The sequence below is a fragment of the Triturus cristatus genome, chromosome 6 (genome assembly GCF_964204655.1).
Source record: "Triturus cristatus chromosome 6, aTriCri1.1, whole genome shotgun sequence".
NCBI classification, from domain to species: domain Eukaryota; kingdom Metazoa; phylum Chordata; class Amphibia; order Caudata; family Salamandridae; genus Triturus; species Triturus cristatus.
Window position 1 is genome coordinate 808,459,498 of NC_140589.1, and position 19,140 is coordinate 808,478,637.

At 41.9% G+C, this 19,140-nt stretch overlaps 1 protein-coding gene across 1 annotated transcript in view; it reads right to left on the bottom strand.

The window, feature by feature from the left end:
* Positions 1-9,127: 9,127 nt before the first annotated feature.
* Positions 9,128-19,140, bottom strand: part of DESI2 (desumoylating isopeptidase 2) — a 171,307-nt gene continuing 161,294 nt past the window's right edge. Inside the window, exon 5 of the mRNA XM_085611392.1 lies at positions 9,128-10,417. Within this exon, the coding sequence (XP_085467518.1) occupies positions 10,178-10,417 (240 nt within the window). The 3' untranslated portion in view covers positions 9,128-10,177. The remainder of the gene's footprint in view (positions 10,418-19,140) is intronic.

Below are 19,140 nucleotides of genomic sequence, written 5' to 3' on the forward strand. Positions count from 1 at the left end.
TCGAACCCAGTTCCCTAGTTTTGAGGTCGACCCGTTAGGCCAAATCCTCTCCCCAACATCCTCTACCCAAGGTGGGAGGCAGATTAAAGTGCGCAAATAGATTCGCCTGGCCGGATCCCACCACCTCACGAAGCAGTGCCACATTCAATACTTACCTCCGCTCCGCACACTGGATGATCACATTGCGACCATGTCACCTCCCTCACATGGTGCCTTTCCGCACTGGTGCATCCAAGTCACACATGGGCTGCTGAAGCCACCTACATGTTACCCTGGGTGTCACAGCTCAACACACAGGTCATGGCAGCTTGGTTGCTAAGACCAACATACATTTGCGAATACATCGATTAGGATGACGTAGAGGACCATCAGAGCATGTACATTGCAGTGCAGCCCCTTGGCTAGGTCTTGCCAGCAATTCTGACACCTACCCTGGCTCAGTTAAAAAAAAAAAAAAAAAAAAAAAAAGGCACTGTGACTAGAAATCGGCTGTCTCGATAGGACAGTTGAATTTGCTTTATTCACATTGGTTTGAGGTCTCTGGTTTAACAGAGCAGCACTTCGTGGCCGTGACCAATAAGAATCTCCACTGTGGCACCTAGTCAGTATGAAGCAGCACTAGGGGAGTCCTGATCAATACGAACTGCACTGTGGAGCCATCATTGGTTAGGCATGAGCCTGGCACTCTGTAGTCTGCACACAATGTGCATTCACACCCAGAGTATAAATGACATAAGCGGATAGAGCCACACACAGTCTCACAAGCATGTCTTCTTCTCATCCTTGCCCCCTGATTGGACGTGGTTAGGTGTGTGCCTAGCACTGTTTGCCTAGGAGTCAGGACAGATACTGACTTTCCACTTTAAAGGTCGGCAGCAGGCCGCAAACACACAACCCAGGCTGAAAAGAGATAGTGTCACAAACACTCAACACGCAATGGCACCAACATAAACAGAAAAAGGCTAGCCACATCTGACAGTGGCAAAAACCTCAAATTTCACACATTCCACCTTGTATCTTGGCTTTATTAAGTTCTGTGGTTATACTGAATAAGCAGCTACCTACATCATTATCATATGAAATCCCTTTATTGAGGTCATAACTACACTTTCACAATTGCCTTATTAACCTTCTTGCTTTCTCAAATTTGCTTAAAAATACACCGTTTGCCCACCCTTTGCACACTGGCCACAGTTCACTCATTTCAAACTTTTACGCCCTACCACTTTTAAATGTCACCAGCCGCCACTGAGGAGATTCTCTAAAAGTGATGAGTTAACTTCTGGGAACCCACGTAGATGAAGGTTAGAGGCTTACCATGCTAGGCTGGGGCTGGTGTGGGTAGGACTTCGACTTGGGAGGGAGTGTCATTGGGGGCTTATGACAACATATGGAATGTAACATTTCGCTCACTTTACATTATGCTGAGATCATTGTACCGGTTAATACACTATCCTCAGAATACTCGTAATTCCCTAGTCATTCTTGTTTGCTACAGCCTTAGAATTCCATAGGAAAACCCTTTCTCCTTACTACTCAGAATAGAATACACAGTTTGTTAAATGAGGGATCTTTGTCCACTGAGGCCATTTCCTTCTCTCTCCCGCCCCCACCACCTCTTGAACTCCTTGATACAGTAACTGTATTCACGAGTGCAGTGGAGACAACTGCACTCAAATTTGCTAGAGGAGACCGCACTACTACTGCATAGTCTATTTTTTTCCGCAAATACTAAGTACAAATAGTTAGAATACATATTTAGGAACTATACAATGTTACAACATGGTTCAAGCTTTCATCCGTACTGAAAGAGCTTGAATAACTGGAAGAGTTTAAACTGTGTTTCACATAAAAGGTATATTTCTGAAATTCTTAAAATTGCATTGCAAAATCATATATCTTTAAAATTCAAATGAGTGACAGCTTGCTTTTTTTTTAGTTATTTTTTTTATTTAACGCAAGTATTATTTTACTTAAAAAAATACAAAATTCATTGTGGAAAAAAAAGTCTAAACAGGCTGTTTCTGCTCAGAGTTACCAACTATAAAGCAAGGGAAGCTTTTGCACACCGTTTTAGAAACAAAAACGAGATAACCAAGGCAAAAGTTCAAACCATCTATTCTGGGATTAAAGAGTCCGATTAAAAACGTTTGCAAAATACTAAAAGTGCAGCCAAACTCATATTTCCTCGTATGGTTTCGAACTCTACTGCAATGACAGCCCTTTTTCCCTATTAAACAATAAGAAATAACAGGAATTGACATTTAGTACCAAGACTAAAATACTGTAAACCTCAAAGCAAGTATACACATCTCTCAAATCAACAACACAATAAGAGGTTTAAACACTCCATATAAATCCATTCAAAGCATATGATGTTAACACGCTGTCAGAATTAGATAATTGGCTTATTGATGCCGCATTTATTTTATTTTTGTTAAACAAGAACGATTTAAACAAGGAAAATACATTAGGTATCAAAAGTACAAAAAATCTTACAGAACAGCTCATCGAAGGAGTCATACAACTTCCTTTAACCCTGAAGCAGTTGAATACTTGTGACTCTTTAGGACGGAAATAATTCACTGGTCTTGATGTAGTCACGGTCAGCTTACATTTGCTACATATCAGTGCTTTACAGTATTATTTTTCTTATCTATAGAAAAATGCTGGTGTAAATCCCTTCTCATGGCGGAAACAGCAGAGTTACTTTTATTTCCAAGGATTAAAGACATAGTAAAAACCTGAAAGCAGCATTCTATAGAATTTAGTTGGATGCATAATAGAATGGAGCATTGTGGACTTTAGCTTTATTCTTAAGTACAGGTCGTAAAATACCGTTATCAGCAGTACAGTTGCAGAGCGCAAGATAATCAAACATTTTGAACTTTTTATGCACATGTTAGTACCAAGGCTCAGAATAAACAAATTGGAAATGATCACCACCAGATAGTGTGAAGTAAATCTATAACAAAGGCAAGTGCTAAAGAAGGGCAGATATTTCCCTGTTTCAGATAGGCTTTGAATAAACTTTTTTTAAAGGGATCACCAACATCAGTTTACACATATGAGGAAATTTATAGTTTGAAGTTAGTGCAAACCAGGGTATTTGGCAAAGAAGCTACAAATATGACCACTAGAAATGCTACGCCATCAATCATTCTACCGAACAATTGGGTCAAACCGATTAGTTTTAGTGCCCAACTTCTAGTCAACTGACTAACTAAAATGTAACATTAGTGTCTTGAGTTCTAAGAAAGGGTTTAGGACTGGAAGGGATAAAATAAAATCTCCAAATCACCAACCTTCAGTTCTCAGCGGCCTAAAGATAGAAGAAAGCGCGATTTCCTGCTGAGGTTGGTCTCTTCACCAGGCAACATCTGTGCAGATCACTCTGTAGAACTGCAAGCCACAATTCTTAAGACATGGATGTTCTATCAAGGTAAAGAGAACAACCTCCACGCTTTGTACGATTTTGAAGAATCACAATTCAGTCACTGTGACTCTTCACTTGTTCAAGCATAGATATTTCACTTGACCTATGCCTGATGTGTAAAACAGAGTAATCGGTCAAACAGGACATTAGTAGCACACTTCGTAATCGAGTTGCTCCATACATTTTGTACAACTTCCAATAGTAGCTACAGGTGTGCCTTTTGGGCAAACAGATTATATATTACCAAGTTAAAGGACCAACTGGCAGATTTGATTCAAATCACAAAGCTAAAGAAAGTTTTCGAAGGCCCTAAAAGCAAAATGGAAAAAAGAAGACAGTGGAGCACAAATTTTAACTAGGCTCTAGATTTGGTACCTTCTACAGACTGAAATTTAATGATAGGCTCCAATGCACTACAATGAAAAGATGTGGGAGGTTAGAGATAAATGTACTATATTCAGCTCAGTATATTATGCAGAGAAACATTACAATGATTACTTGCATATTACAACCCTGATAACTAATGGGGCTCGTCAACCAGTGCATAGTATTTTCACAGTCCCCTCTGGGTATAATACATCGGCACATTAGAAAGGGGGTACAATGAAAATTACACTGTCATGCCTATCACTTCAACAAAGCAAGAACATGATATGGCTTGCTCATCTAGCTAGGTATCTCAAACAGTCATCTCCTGAACTAAAAAAAGTTAACTTAAACAAGATTAAAATAACACTAATGAATACATTAAAACATTCACTTAGAACAATGTTCCAGGGAACATTCAGGCATTTTACCCATTCGTTTACAACAGCCACTAACCTATCAGCAGTTTGCAAGGCAACAAAAAGTACTTTGCTAAGAAACAAATCCCAAGGGGTAACAACAGGTAGCTGTATCTTAGTAAGCCCTATGGAAATATATGCATGTGTGTGTGAGAGAGAGCGAGATTGTATATAGAAAACACACACACACTATACAGTGAGGCACCAAGGATTTACAGAGGACCAGTCACTTTAAGGATTTTTGAGGGCAGTGAACATACTTATCCCTTTCAAAGACAGAAATCTACTTTTGTAAGTTAAACACACCAGCTCTAAAACCATCTAGGCTTTTCTAAGAAGGCCTGGGTGTAGTCCCTTGCATCAATTTTAGGCAGACCAATATAGCACAAATGTGAAGTGCTGTTGTAACTTATGGCTCCCCTAGGTCTGCAAGTACTGATCAGGTTTATAGAATACATTAAGGGTATGGCTGACTGGACTACTACTGACTAGCACATGTGAGGCCATGTACTACATCTGCCGAAAGCGGAGCACCAATTTATCAAACTTGGCATACAGTCATTTACTGATCACAGATGCAACGTTTTGAATCAGAACCTTTAATAAAAATAAAATCCATGAACTTTCTCTAAGATGCTACTGAAATTTAGATACACATAAAAATCAGTTACTTGAAATGGCTGGTCCTTCTAAAATCGCTACCTAGCACGGTATAATGCTACTATCAAGATCTGCCAAAAAGTATCTTTTAAGCGAAGGACAAAACAGAAGGGTCATCCTAGGGAATTTAGGAGAACTACCCATCAGCATAACCTATAAACACCCAATGGCACCAACACGGTTTGGCTAATAGCTCCATGAACGGAGTTGGTTTTGAAGTAATATACAGATGCCTTACTTACCCACTACTAAAGTTTACACTTTAAAAATATTATGTCAAATACAAATGTATAATGTCTTTGTTGACAATGGTAGGAATGGTAATCTGGAAGAGAAAGAACACAAACTAGTAACTGAAATCCCTCCACAAATTTCACAAACCATCAAAAGTACAGCAAAGGTGATGAAAGTAGAGCTATGGTTCCGAAAAGGGGATTCCTAAGAACCTAATGACTAAATGGTGCATCAAAGATGTAGCCACCATTGTAGAAATAAGTGTTTTTGGAAGCAGAGCAAATAATCCTGCAGTCACATAGCCGTCCTGCAGGATAAACGTTAGGATGGAGCCTATTGGGTACTGTCTCAATGCTCAGAATGGAGCTCTGCAGAAGGTAAAGTGATTTACAGTTTTGGTGCTCAAAGCCCAGATGGAGACCAAAGGAGGAGATTCCTAAACTTTATTACGGTAAGGTTTAAAAATAAAAGATAAAAATCCATCTCAGCTTAATAATGTGTTACTTTCCAGCACCTGGCAACAGTGCAGTATGGTGCAGCACGTTGACCCATATTTTTTCAGGTTTCATGCTTCTTTGGAAATAGATAAAAGAGTTACAAAAAGGTTACAGAATAAAAGTACTGAGGAAATCTTGCAGCCATGAGTAGGCCTGCACAGAAGGATAATGCTTAGCATAAAGAAGAAAATATTTCCACACAAGCTGCCTAAAGAACTTTAAAATACTTGCATTCATTCCTCGAGTAGCCCTGAATAGCAGAAGGTGAAATTATAATGTGCCATAAACTCTATGGAGGCTGGTACAGATCTTGCTAACATGGTTTGGCGATTTACCAATACGAGACACATTATACACATCGGCATGATGCAGAAAGGAGGTGCTCCGCTTAAGAAAATTAGCATGGTAAATTAGCAAGTAAAGCATTGGTTTCATCATTACAATGTTCAATGTGTATACACCCAAGCTCTTCTTAAATCGATATCTCTAACTGGTCTTTTTTGTTGAGGATGGCTTTCTGTAACAAAGCATCGTTTGGTAGGAAACCGAAAAAGATAGTGTCATGATCTTTAGTGTTTTGGATAAAGGATACCAATGAGTGATGTCATTTCCATTGCTGTAGAGTAACAAGAGCCGAGAAAAAAAAATAATAATTAGCTGGAACAAGTGACCTCGGCACTGGATGAAAAAGAGGATTAATGAAACAGCAGCACAACATGGTTTCATTTAGTGCAAAATTACAGGAAAAATTCTAAACATTGGATAAACTGTAAAACCCTCTAGCCTCTGAAAATAGTACTACCAAATACATAATTTTGTCTATAGCAAAACCTGGTGCTGTGCCCAAAACTGAAAAAATGCAGTCCTCTGACCATCTCAGATATGACCGTCCCTTTCAGAGCACTGAATTAGCAACAAAAAAGGCGGGCGTCAGTGCTGTACTATTACACAGTGAGGGATAATTGGGCGGAGACGTGGGGATGGCTGTGTATTCCTCTTTACTTACTGTCGAGGTGCTCAATTTATCCAAGGGACTCTAGTAAGTACAAAGGCAGTGACTTGAATAAACAGCTCAAGTAGAAAGGATGTACATCTTCCGTTTGGCGCTACTACTCTAATGCAGTTTTGGAAAAGGCACCATTCTTGTTGAAGTAACTCAATGGCAAAAGTACCACTGACTCATAATGTGCGTTGCTGAAACAAACATTCGTATGAAAGACATGGCAGCCAAAGGTAACTATGAGAATCACTATGGGACAAACACATGCCCAAAGGAGAACTCTTCACTTGGGGGAAGGAAAAGAGGGGTGAAACTCAAAATAACTTCGACAAATTCTCAGACTTTTAAAAAGCAGACTCCTGAATCAAAAAGATCTAAATAAAAAAAAAAGAGTAGAAGTAAAAATCCTGCTAGTAGTTTAAAATGCAGAAACCTGCAATTTAGAGATTGAACTTGTTTCACATACTTAGTGTAATTAGTCATTTTGATATTATAAACATTGGAATACCTTGCAAAAATGTCATGCTTACTAGTAAAATTGTTTTTGAGCAGCTAGCCAATATTGTTTTTCAATTATGAAGCATGCTATGCCTTAGTTTAAAGACGGCAACACTTAAAATGTATTTTAAAACGATCTCCTTTAAAACTACTGCGCTGAAATGCCTTTGTTAAATGATTTTACGCTGTACCTGCAATATCTTTACAAAAATGAAGGTAAGGCGACTTCATTCAAGTCAGATCATAGAAATTAACTTAGTGTCTTGTTGCAGATGCAAAAAAATATATATATCTTTCATGCAGTGGAAGAAAATTGTAAGGCAACAAATGTCACATCTTGCACTTAAGTGACCTGGTTACTCTGTGTGAGCACTGATCTTCCTGAAATCCATTTTATGAAATGTCAGCACATTAACAACACCAACTTATTTCGATAAAACCAAAATGCTAGGGGGGTTGTTAGTATGAGCAAGTGAGACACCCATCAGCAACCAAATAGGTTGCAAGCAAATTAAGCAAAAGTGGAGTCAACATTCTCACTGTGCTTCTAATTATGCCAATATATGACTCTGGGAACTGAGGGCCCCAAACCCACTGCCATACATGCATAAGGCCTTAGTAATTTTTAGAGGTAACTACTGCTTGGTCATTACCACCTTGCAACATGCACTTTTTAAAACTTTCAAGTGGTTCAATTAAAGAGACAGAAGATTATCTTAAGTATGTTAACAGTATACCTCGATGCTAGCACAGCAGCAGTCACAAACTCAATTTCTTCCCAATTATTATGAGAGAGCACAGACAATCATACGCTTCAAAAACTATAGGCAGTGTTTGAGAATTGGCCTACGTCCCCCGCAAGCCAATGCTGTTGACCAATACGTTCAGAGGGTTAAAATGACGCTGTAGTGTTGTTCTCCAATTGTATTTACCTTGGCTCAGTCACCGAGTGTGGTGACGAAATTAGCAATTTTCCACTAATGGTTAACTTCAAATGTATCACAACAGTGTGACATAAAATCGTTATTTGCCTGGATGGGTACATTGACAGTATGGGGCATGGAAGTAGAATAGTCGCAGTCACTCAAAATCACTCATAACTATGTTTGACAACCTTTCCTGTTAGCACAAACATGTTAAAGAGGTCCAGGAAACAAATATTCAACAATTTAATGTAAAAAACACTTGCAGTTTAATAACCATTTCTGAAACAAGGCTATGCATTACGTTACAGAGAGCTAAAACCACTGCATTAGAAATGCACATGGTTTTAGTGGTATGCTCGTGGGCTCTGAATGTTCTAATGTGAAGGGAAAGGAGTGAGATTCTTAAGGACGTCGATAAACTCTCAGACTGAACACAAAAAAACATATCATTAAAGGCTGTCAAATGCTGGAAACTTTGTAACCTGACAGAACCTACCACGTACCTATTGTGAATACACAAGAGGATAAATAAAAATACGTCCTTACTACAAATGAGTTTTAATGAAAAGGTTGTGCACAAAACCCGAACTGGTGATTATTTTTTTTACGACAAAAATAAAAGTAAATCACTAGCTCGCATATTCTCAGTCGACAACAAACAGGGCTGCCTAGCCAAGAACACATTTTGTACATGCAAAAAAAAAAAAAAAAAAAAAAAAGTCAGTTTGCAGCAAAAATATCCTTTAAAATGTCAGTGCGCATGGCCCCCAGATTGTGTCGCCTGTGTTTTTTGCGCAGGTGGTATTTGCATAGTTTACCAGTTCAAATAAAGCACTGAATTTCTTTCCTAAAAATAAGTATAGTTCCTACCCACAATGCTGTAAAATGATTCCCTTGCATTAATAGGCCACCAGACTAAATACAAACTCACACAGCCTGTAGCATATGACGATGATGGTGGTGGTACGTCTTCCATATTGGCCGGGAAGGGACAGTCGAAGTTCTGCTGTTGCTTTCAAACAATAATCAAAGGAACCTAAAGCTTCTTCTGGAGGTGGCTATCAAAAAAAAATATCAAGGACGCAAAAAAATCCTGGCAAAATATTAAACATTTATATGAGTTAGAACAACTACATGATTACACACTTAAAATGTGGAATTACACAAGTCAGTTTTAACTTTGCAGTGGACTAAAAAACGTAACTCAAACCACTTAGAAAAAGTGGATTCCCTGCAAACAGTAGTGGAATAACTACCCAGATAGGTTTTGATGTGAGCACAGATCAGCTTTTCATATGTAAACCTTAAGCACCTGTAATTGGCAACTGAGAGCCTTGCCAAAATTCTATGATTCTTCAAAGATTTCTTCATTGACATTAGAAACGAGTGGGACATCAGGCTCAAAACAAGGACGAATGAACAGAAAGTGAACTGTGAAAATATAAGGCCCTGGATGGAATCTCTGGTCTGGTGACAAGCATAACACAAAGAAGTGCAATATACACCAATACTCACTTCGGGCAACAAAAGACAGAACCCGAGCAACAGTGCGGCCTTGCCATTCATCGGTCATCAAATATTTCTTCTGATACTGAACTACAATCTCTCCCTGTAATCTCTTAAATACCCTGTCCTTATGCTTACTCAGCTTTCTCTTGTTTCTTCCTGTGATAGCGATTGCAGAAATGTATTACGGTGTACCTTAACGATAGGCAGTGTACTGTCGGTTCAGCCATGACCAAGATGGCTTCTTGAGGTAAACAACCTGTATCCTGCTTTTTCTGTAAAGATACTTCGTGTTTTCCCACCTTCTAATAGTAGAAGGTTGTGGTGCATGGCTTGTAAACAATCCAAAATACTACAAACTTCAAAGATCTTGCACACAACTGAACAAAGGTAAACAATTTACTGAATAAGTGTAAGGTGAAAAAGGATGCTTCCTTGAAATTCCCCAACCTCTTCCACCGATTCCACCAATTAGAAATATAATCCTGAGTGCAAGATTCCAGGTGGGGGTAGAGTTCTCATTACATCAAAGGGAATACTGAAATGTCTCTCCCTTTTGATGCTGCGTACTGCCGCCATATGTTGAGTACAACTCTAAAGACATGAGTTCTCAATATTTAACACTACTGAGATATTTAGAGCTTGGTGTGGCGTCCTGGTCTGGGCAGTGCTGTTGTGTTTGAGGTAGACGAGGAAGCCGATGCAGCTGCATCCTCCGCTTCCTCAAGTCCATCGTGGAGCTCCTGGCTGATGCTGGACTGAAGCGCCGCAGGAGTCAGCCATTCCTTGGGCAGGCAGCTCTGGAGAAATGGTACACAGGAACTGAAGTATGCAAGGCGGTTCACCCAACGAGGGATTTCTTTTCCACAAAGGATCTGCAGAAGAAAAAATATCTGCAATCACTTACTGAGTACATATTAGAACGGCTATAGTGAGCTTCTTTATGTTGACAATAACCATTGGTTGGCTTAAAATACATGGACTAATTTTTCCCAGTTGAAGAATAGGATGTTGTACATTTTTCCAGTGCCATCAAACTCAGGTGCGAAGTCATTAGAGATACTTCAGTTCATAGAATCACCAAAGCAATAAAGATGAGACAAAAAGAAATCCAATTGCAGCCACACTCTTATGATGCACCGATAAAGCACACAATTTACAATGAAAAATGGTTTGCCTTATAAGACAGCCACTACGTATTAGCAATAGGAGTACATAAACTATTCAGGGCGCAAGATGAAAACAACTTTTAATAATATATGTCTGCAACCGATTTTCTGAGAAACCAAGCAGACAACCACTCAGAGGCTGGGTTTTAAATGTGGGTTTAATACATGGGCAGTAAGAAATGACAAACAAGAGAGTTGGCTTTACCACGTCACATACTACCCTTTATGGTTCATTTATTTGTTGTTGCAGTTTTTATACAGCGCAAACTTGATCCGAAGGTATTGGAGCGTTTTACATGAGCAACAATTACATTACACAAGGTCACACTTATTTTTGGTAGGCATGGGGAGATGAAATGATTTGCCCAGAATCACAGGATATTGAGCCAACGCAGAGACTCTAACCTGGTTCCCCAGCTCTAAAATCAGTAGTTCTGGCCTTTGGTTGTACCATAATCCAGTTCTGCACCCGTGCTATATTAGAGACACTGCAATTGTCTAAAAAATGGGGCACGATCACTCCTCTTCCCCATCTGCACCTGTGCAAGGGTGAAGAGTGAAATCATGATAGGGACCTTACTCTCCTCCAGTGTTGTTCTATCCAGCTACTGTGTGCTTGTTTCTAACTCACAATTTGAGTATAGGTCTGGCGGTGACCACTTCATAAAGGGCCATAGATGGTCCACCCAACGGAGAGTCTCTATTTAGGAGACTGTTGGAGGGTGTCTCCGGACTCACAGGCTGTGCCACTAAGCACAGCCTCCATGGAGGGCCCATATGTGGAGGCCAGGCAGTGTCTCTGTAGAGTGGTTCCTTTGCTATACTATGCTTGCCCTTATACCACACATACTAACTCAAACTCTAGAAGTTGATGTGAGAGTAGCGGACAGTGCAGCTTGGAAACAGGGAATGGTGGATACATCTCTGGGCTTTTACAGCAGTGCTGTCTGCATCCTGTGCACTAATACCGATTTAGAATTCCTGTTTTCTCAGTAGACACTGCAATTTTGTTAATATGCACTCAGGGCCTCCTCTCTTGCCAAGCCTGTCTTTGCAGCCACTCTGCACTTGTTTCTACCTCCTGAAATGCACATTGTTCAATGGTGCTAAATGCGAGGGAGTGCCACAAATGTTGCCCTTTAAGTGAACAAGTTTGCTGGTCTGGCGCTGCTTACTTTGCATTGCTTGCCTCTCCCAAAATAGATTAATGATACTAAAGAGGAAATACATCATAAATCAAGGCTGAATTAAAATTGAGCTGATTGTTTGCATGAAGCCGACATCTCATATTTCTGACTCACTCCCTGCTACGCTTTAAAAAAACTTCAGTTACCTCATCTCTACTGCATGGACCAAAATCATCCACTCCTCCATAATAGAGTGTTTCCATGCCATCCGCCCTCAAAAATTCACCCCCTCAAAAAAAAAAAAAACACAAGAGCCAACCAGAAACAGAACGACCTCGCGAATTACAGACCTATCACTAACCTCCCTCTTGAAGCCAAAATCATAAAAAATGTGTTCTGGCAACACAACAATCACACCTAAAGATTCAACCGGCACAAGACCTTCCAATCTGGATTCAGGAAAGGCTGCAGCACAGAGCTGCTATACTGAAGGTCACCGACGACCTGCACAGATCTCTGGATGAAGGCCAAGCCTGCCTCCTGGTCCTCTTGGCTGCCTTTTATACTGTCAATGCAACTGTCCTTCAATGGTTTGCCTCTTTCCTCAGCGGACGTTCACAGTTAATCAAATTAAATAGCTCTACCTCAAATTCAACACCAGTCTCTCAAGGAGTCCCGTAAGGGTCAATCCTGTCTACTATTCAACCTCTATATGGAACCCCTTACAGTGATCCTGAAAAAAAAGCCATAATTGCCTATCACCTCTATCCTGAGGATACCCAACTCTACATGAAAGTCTTGTCAATTAGAGATATCCAGCACCTAAACAGCACCCTTTCCATGGTCCCATCTGGCTAACTAACAATCATCCTACGCTTAACCAGAGCAAAATTGAACTGCTACTCATCCAATCAAAAAATAAGTCCTTTCCCGTAGACACCTGGCTTGACAACCTCACAGCGTAAAGCTGCAAACTATCAATCTCCAACTCTGCAAGATCTCTGGGGATTACACTTGAAAGAAACTTTACCATGAAAGGCCACATTAATGCCTCAGCTAAAAATGCGTTAAAACACCGGAGGAAAAAAAATCAAATCCATCATCCCCAGTGAAGACCTAAAGACTGTAGTACAATCCCTAGTCCTCTCCAAACTGGAATATGGTAATGTGACATTCACGGGAGCTCCAAAAACACACTTGGCTCCTTTGAAAGCAACACTCCAAACTGAGGCCAGACTTTTATAGGGGGATAGTCGCTTCAACCACATCACTCACACGCTTATGAAACTCAACTGACTACCACTCGAGGCAAGATGTATATTCTAAACTGCTTGCATAACAACCAAAGCTCTCCAATTGGAAAAACCAGTTTACCTTGCAAGCAAACTATCAAAAGCCGGACAAAAGAGACCCCTTTGGCTCTAACAGTTTGCTCATGATTCCACCCAAATTCAAGAAAGAAAAATCACGCACATGCTACTTCTCTAGGAGTGCTCCCAGAATTTGGAACTCCTTACCTCAGGACCTACAAGAAAATCACTCATTCCCTCATTTCAAGAAGAAACTTTAACTTCTTCTACTCCAATACCTGAACCCTCCCCCTAAACGATCTGATTGGCCTGGTGCTTCTTACCTGCACCCTCCCTCTAAACTAGAGCACCCCTTCTCTGGAAAAACTGACTACACTCTCCCACTGCCGCAACTCCCACCATATATACCTCAGAACTATATTGTTTGCATATCCTACTGTCTATAAGTACACCTCTCTGTATATGGTCACTATGTATCCCCATGTTCTCTCGTTGAGTAGTTGCTGCAATACAGTAAACATACCACACTGCCTATCGCATACCTCTTTTATATTGTTACTGATTACTGCTACTTGCTTATCATGTAATCGCTGCTACCATACGTATATCCTATGGTCTATTGTGTACTCTGTGTCATGATATTACTAGTTCTTGGCATGTAGAGCTTTAGATTCACATGCTTTGCATACTCCTGCCATCTAGTGTTGGGTCTGGATGTTTGCAAGTTATTTTTCTTTGAAGAAGTCTTTCCAGTCACAAGATAGGCGACTCCTCCTTTCGGGGATAGAGCGCATGGGCATCGACTCCATTGTTAGATTGTTTTCCCGCAGAGGGTGAGAATGGAGTTAGTAAGTGTAGAATAGAGATGTCCATGCGTATGCATGTAAAGTAAGAAACTGCAACAACTATAGGTACCTGGGGAGGTGGGTGGGCACATGTGAATCTACAGCTCTACATGCCAAAAACAGATGCTTACTGGGTAAGTAGCAATATCCGTTCGAGGCATGTGAGCTGTAGATCACATGCTTTGCATAGACTATACAGCAGTATACTCCCAAAGCAGTGGCTAACCTGTAGCTGTTGCAGTTGTTTGAAAAAGTGTTTTAAGTACTGCCTGGCCTACATTAGTTTGTTGCCTTGCCAACACATCTGAACAATAGTGCTTGGTGAACGTATGTGGTGTAGACCATGTTGCTGCCTTACAGAAGTCAGCTAGGGGAATATTCCTTAAGGCGGCCATAGTAGCCCCTATTTTGCGGGTGGAATGTGCTCTAGGGGGTATTATCAAAGTTCTTTTTGCTTTCACATAACATGTTTGGATACATTTCATGATTCATCGAGCAACGCCTTATTTAGATATTGGATTGCCTTTGAGTGGTGGCAAAAAAGCAACATAAAGCTGGTTTGTCTAGCGAAATTCTTTTGTTCTTTCTACACAATACAGTAGAGCTCTTCTAACATCTAGTGTGTGTAGAGCTCGTTCTGCTACAGAATCGGGTTGAGGAAAGAACACTGGTAACTCAACTGATATGAAAAGCAATAACTAGTTTAAGAAGAAATTTGGGATTGGTTCGAAGAACCACTCTGTCTTTGTGAAACTGAAAGAAAGGCTCGTGTATAGTTAATACCTGAAGTTCCCCAACTCTCCTTAGTGAAGTGATTGCAATGAGAAAAGCAACCTTCCATGAGAGGAACTGTAATTGACACCTGTGCATTTGTTCAAATGGTGGACCCATTAGCCTTGTAAGGACTATGTTTAAGGTCCATACTGGTGCAGGTGGGACTCTTGGTGGTATCACCCTTTTTAATCCTTCCATAAAGGCTTTATTCACTGGTACTGTGAATAGAGAGAAGTGTTGTCTGTTTTGTAAGTATGCAGTTACTACGGTTAGATGCAAGCGAATGGATGCGTAGGCTAGTCCAGATTGCTGTAAATGTAAGATAACATGTTTTGCATCGAAACATCATGAGTATTGTTATTGTTGTAATAGATAACAAACCGTTTCCAGTTTGCTGCATAACATGCCCTACTAGTAGGTTTTCTAGCCTCTTTTAGGATATTCATACAGTCTGGTGGTTATTGTACATAACCAAACTATGACTTCAGGAGCCAAATCGCTAGGTTGAGTTCTTTGGGATTTGGAAGCCTGATTTCTCCATGGCTCTGAGTGAGGATACTGGAGGTGAAATGCAGCTTTTGGTGTGGAATTATTGAGAGCTCAAGCAGGGTGATGAACCAAGGATGATGTGCCCATGTGGGAGCTATGAGAATCAGTTTGAGGGATGTTTGTCTGAGCTTCCGAGCTACCAGTGGAATGAGTGGGAGAGGCAGAAAAGTGTAGGCAAATATCACTGACCAGTTTATTCATAGGGCATTGTCTTTCGAGAGCGGGTGTGGGAACCTGGAGGCGAAGCTTGGGCATTTTGAGCTGTGGCGAAGAGGTCTATGTGAGGAAATCCCCATTCCTGAAAGTAGGGGAGGAGAATCGGGGGATGAAGTTCCCACTCGTGGATTTGCTGTCTGTCTGCTGAGAAGGCAGAAGATTGTTTACTCCTGGAAGATGTTCTGCCAGGAGATAAATCTGGTGGTGTATAGTCCATTTCCAAATGGCTTGTGGTAGGCGTGACAGATGGAAAAGGATTGTCTACCCCCCCCCCCCCCCCCCAGTTTCTGTACATAGCTGTCATGTTTGTGCGGACTAGGTCAGCTTTGCCAAGGAGGTTAATTTGAAAAGCTCTGAGCACTAAAACACGGCTAGTAGCTCAAGGTGATTTATATGGAGACTCTTGTACTTTAGACTCCACAACCCTTGGATTGTGTGATTGTGTAGGTGAGCACCCCAAGCAGTGAGTGATGCGTCTGCTGTTAGCACTGTCTGTGGGACAGGGTCGATGAAGGGTTGCCCTTTGGATAAATTTTTTGGGTTCCACCACGGCAGAGAGCGATGGGTGCGGCCATCTACCAACACTAGATCGTCCAACTGACCCTGCGACTGGTTCCACTGACTTGCTAAGCATTCTTGAAGGGGACACATGTGCTGTCTTGCGTGGGGAACAATTACGATGCAGGTCGCCATCATTCCTAGCAGTTGCATTAATACTCTTGCTGGTAATGATTGGTTGGGCTGAGTGAGAAGGCAGCATTGGGAGAGGCTAAATCTCTTTGAGTGTCTATGGTGGCTTCCAGAAAGGTTTGTGTGCTAGAAGGCTGTAGATGAGACTTCAACGTGTTCACTGTAATCCCTAGTTGGTGTAGTAAGTGAATAGTGGCTTGAGTGTGTTGGAGACACTTTTGGTAAGTGCTGGCTTTGATGAGCCAGTCATCCAGGTATGGGAAGACATGAATGCGCTGTCTTCTCACATGGGCTGTGACTACTGCCAGGCATTTGGTAAATACCCTGGGAGCAGTGGTGCATTCAAACGGTAGTACTTTGAATTGGTAATGATGACACGCTATCATGAAACGAAGGTGTTTGCGATGAGCGAGAGGAATTGGAATGTGGAATTATGCATCCTTTAAGTTGAGAGTAGACATAAAGTCGCCCTGATGTAGAAGTGGGAGCACTTTTTGAAGTGTCACCATGTGGAAATGCTCTGACAGTATGTAGTGATTTAGTTCTCTGAGGTCCAGAATAGGTCTCAAGGAGCCGTCCTTTTTGGGAATTAGAAAATACAGGGAGTGCACGCCTGACCCTTGATATTGTAATGGTACAGGCTCTATGGCTCCTTTCAATAAGAGAGACTGGACTTCCTGTTTGAGTAGATGTAAATGTTTTGTGAGAGCGTGGTGGAATGTTTGAAGGATTGTTGGTAAGCTCCAGGCAATAACCATGTTGGATAATTCCTAACACTCATTTGTCTGTGGTTATGGATTCCCAAATGGGGAGGAACTGTAGAATTCATCCCCCGACAGGTGTTAAATGATTGGGGGAAGTATAGGCAAGTCACTGCTTGTTAGGGGAGGGGGAATTAAGTGGTGTTGACCATTTGCCCTTTCCTTTGCCGTTGTTATCTCTGTATCCTCCTCTAAAGAAGCCTCTTGAGGAGGAGAAATGATGGTTGCCTTTGTACGAATTGGCAGTATTGTCAGAAGACATGGTCTTGGACCCCCACAATAGAAGGAGCGACGAAAGGAGCCACGATTAGAAGGAGACTGTAGAGCCCCCATGGACTTGTCCCCTTCCGTATCTTTTTTCATTTTCTCCAATGACCTATCTACTTAGGCCCAGAAGTGATGCTCCTTGTCAAATGGAGTATTTAAAATGGATTGTTGGACTTCAGGTTTAAAACCAGAAATCCTCAACTATGCATGTGTCCTTAGTAACACACTAGTGTTGATCTCTCTAGCTGCAGTGTCCGCAGCATCTAAAGCACATCTAATAGACAAACTGGAGATTAACTTATCTTCCTACACTAAATCTTGAGCTTTAGCTTTGCGCTCATCTGGAAGATATTGGAGCAATTGCTCCATTTCGACGCAGTGTGCTCTGTATCATACCTGGCTAGTAAGGCCTGGGTGTTGGCAATGCGCTAATGAGTCGTTGCTTGGGCGGCCACACTTTTACCAGAGGCGTCTAACAATTTTGACTGTCTGGAGGGGGGGGCATCCCCTGAAGTTTGTGAATTGGCCCGTTTATGGGCATTAGAGACAACCAAAGAGTCTAGTGATAACTGCACTTTAATAAAAGCTGGACCAGACGGAGCAGGCATATATTTTTTGTCCATTCTGGGGGTGAGAATACGAGCATGCATTATCTGCATGTCTCAACATACCTATGAGCATAGGGAGAGTCTGACTAGACCTTTGTGTGTTACTTTGCATTTCAAATAAGACCTCTTCCTCTAGAGATTCCTTGTGCAACTGTGCCCATGATATTCTGCAGCTCTAGCAAGTAATTCTAGATATCCTACAGTGTCGTCATGAGGGGAAGGCTTTGTAGGGTAAAAAACGAGGTTCGTTGGCTGTGGGTGAATCAGTGTTTTAGTCCAGGGATCGATCAGTAAAATATTATCCCCCCCCCCCCCAATCATCATCATCATCATCATCATCATCAGGTAGTGGTGGTGGAGAGTTAGTTGGTGTGATGAGTAAATGTGCCAGTGGTGGGGAAGGTGGTGTAGGAGGAGGAGAGGGGTTAGTAACTACATTCTTCCTCTTCAAAGGAATATAATAATGTGTGTCCTCTGACTCAGGTTTGCGCTTCTGAGGCGGTTTAGTAAGAACATGTCCTGTATCGGGATCAATATAAAGTTCCTTTTGTTTTGGGTCCAATTTGGGTGGTGGGACATCGAAAATCGGATCCTGGGGAGGAGGAGCCTAGCGCTTGACCAAGATGGCCGCGTGAGCTTAGAGCTCCAGAGACCCTCGCGCCCTCCGTCGACTATCCTGTCTCTAATCCTGATGGTATGCATGGCACCGTGTTGCTGAGTTGTCAGGGAGGCGATTGATGCTACCCGCGGTCGGATCGCCCATCGGGAACCGGACTTATGACTGGCGAAAGATTGCGGCCTAACTCCCGGAGATGCCAGGGGCTAGAGTTGGCAGGATGCCCGACTCCTAGTTGATCAACAACGGCCTGGTGAGGTGTGAACTGTCGGACGGAGGCCCTCGCTCTTTCACTTTCGGTTTCGTTCCCTTTGTCTGCCCGGACACTGTAGTGCTCTGGGTGGCTTTATAACCCCAGGGACGCTCGGTGGGCTACTTTGGCAGAACAAGGCGGACCTGCTCACTCTTTATACCTCTCTCTGAGAGGGGACGGTCTTCACTGCATTGGACTGCCTGGAGTCCATTATGTCGGGCAAGGCGGAAGGAGATCGGCTGAAGACTAAGTCCACCAGGCGGGGAACGTATTCCCAAGTCAACAGTATGGACCGCTACGCCCTCCTGAAGACATCGCCGAGTGGATCGAGCCAGGCGCCGGATGCCCAGAAGGAGGACTCGCCTGGGACACCGGAGCTCTCCCTGCAGGATGTCATGGGCGCGCTTGATGGG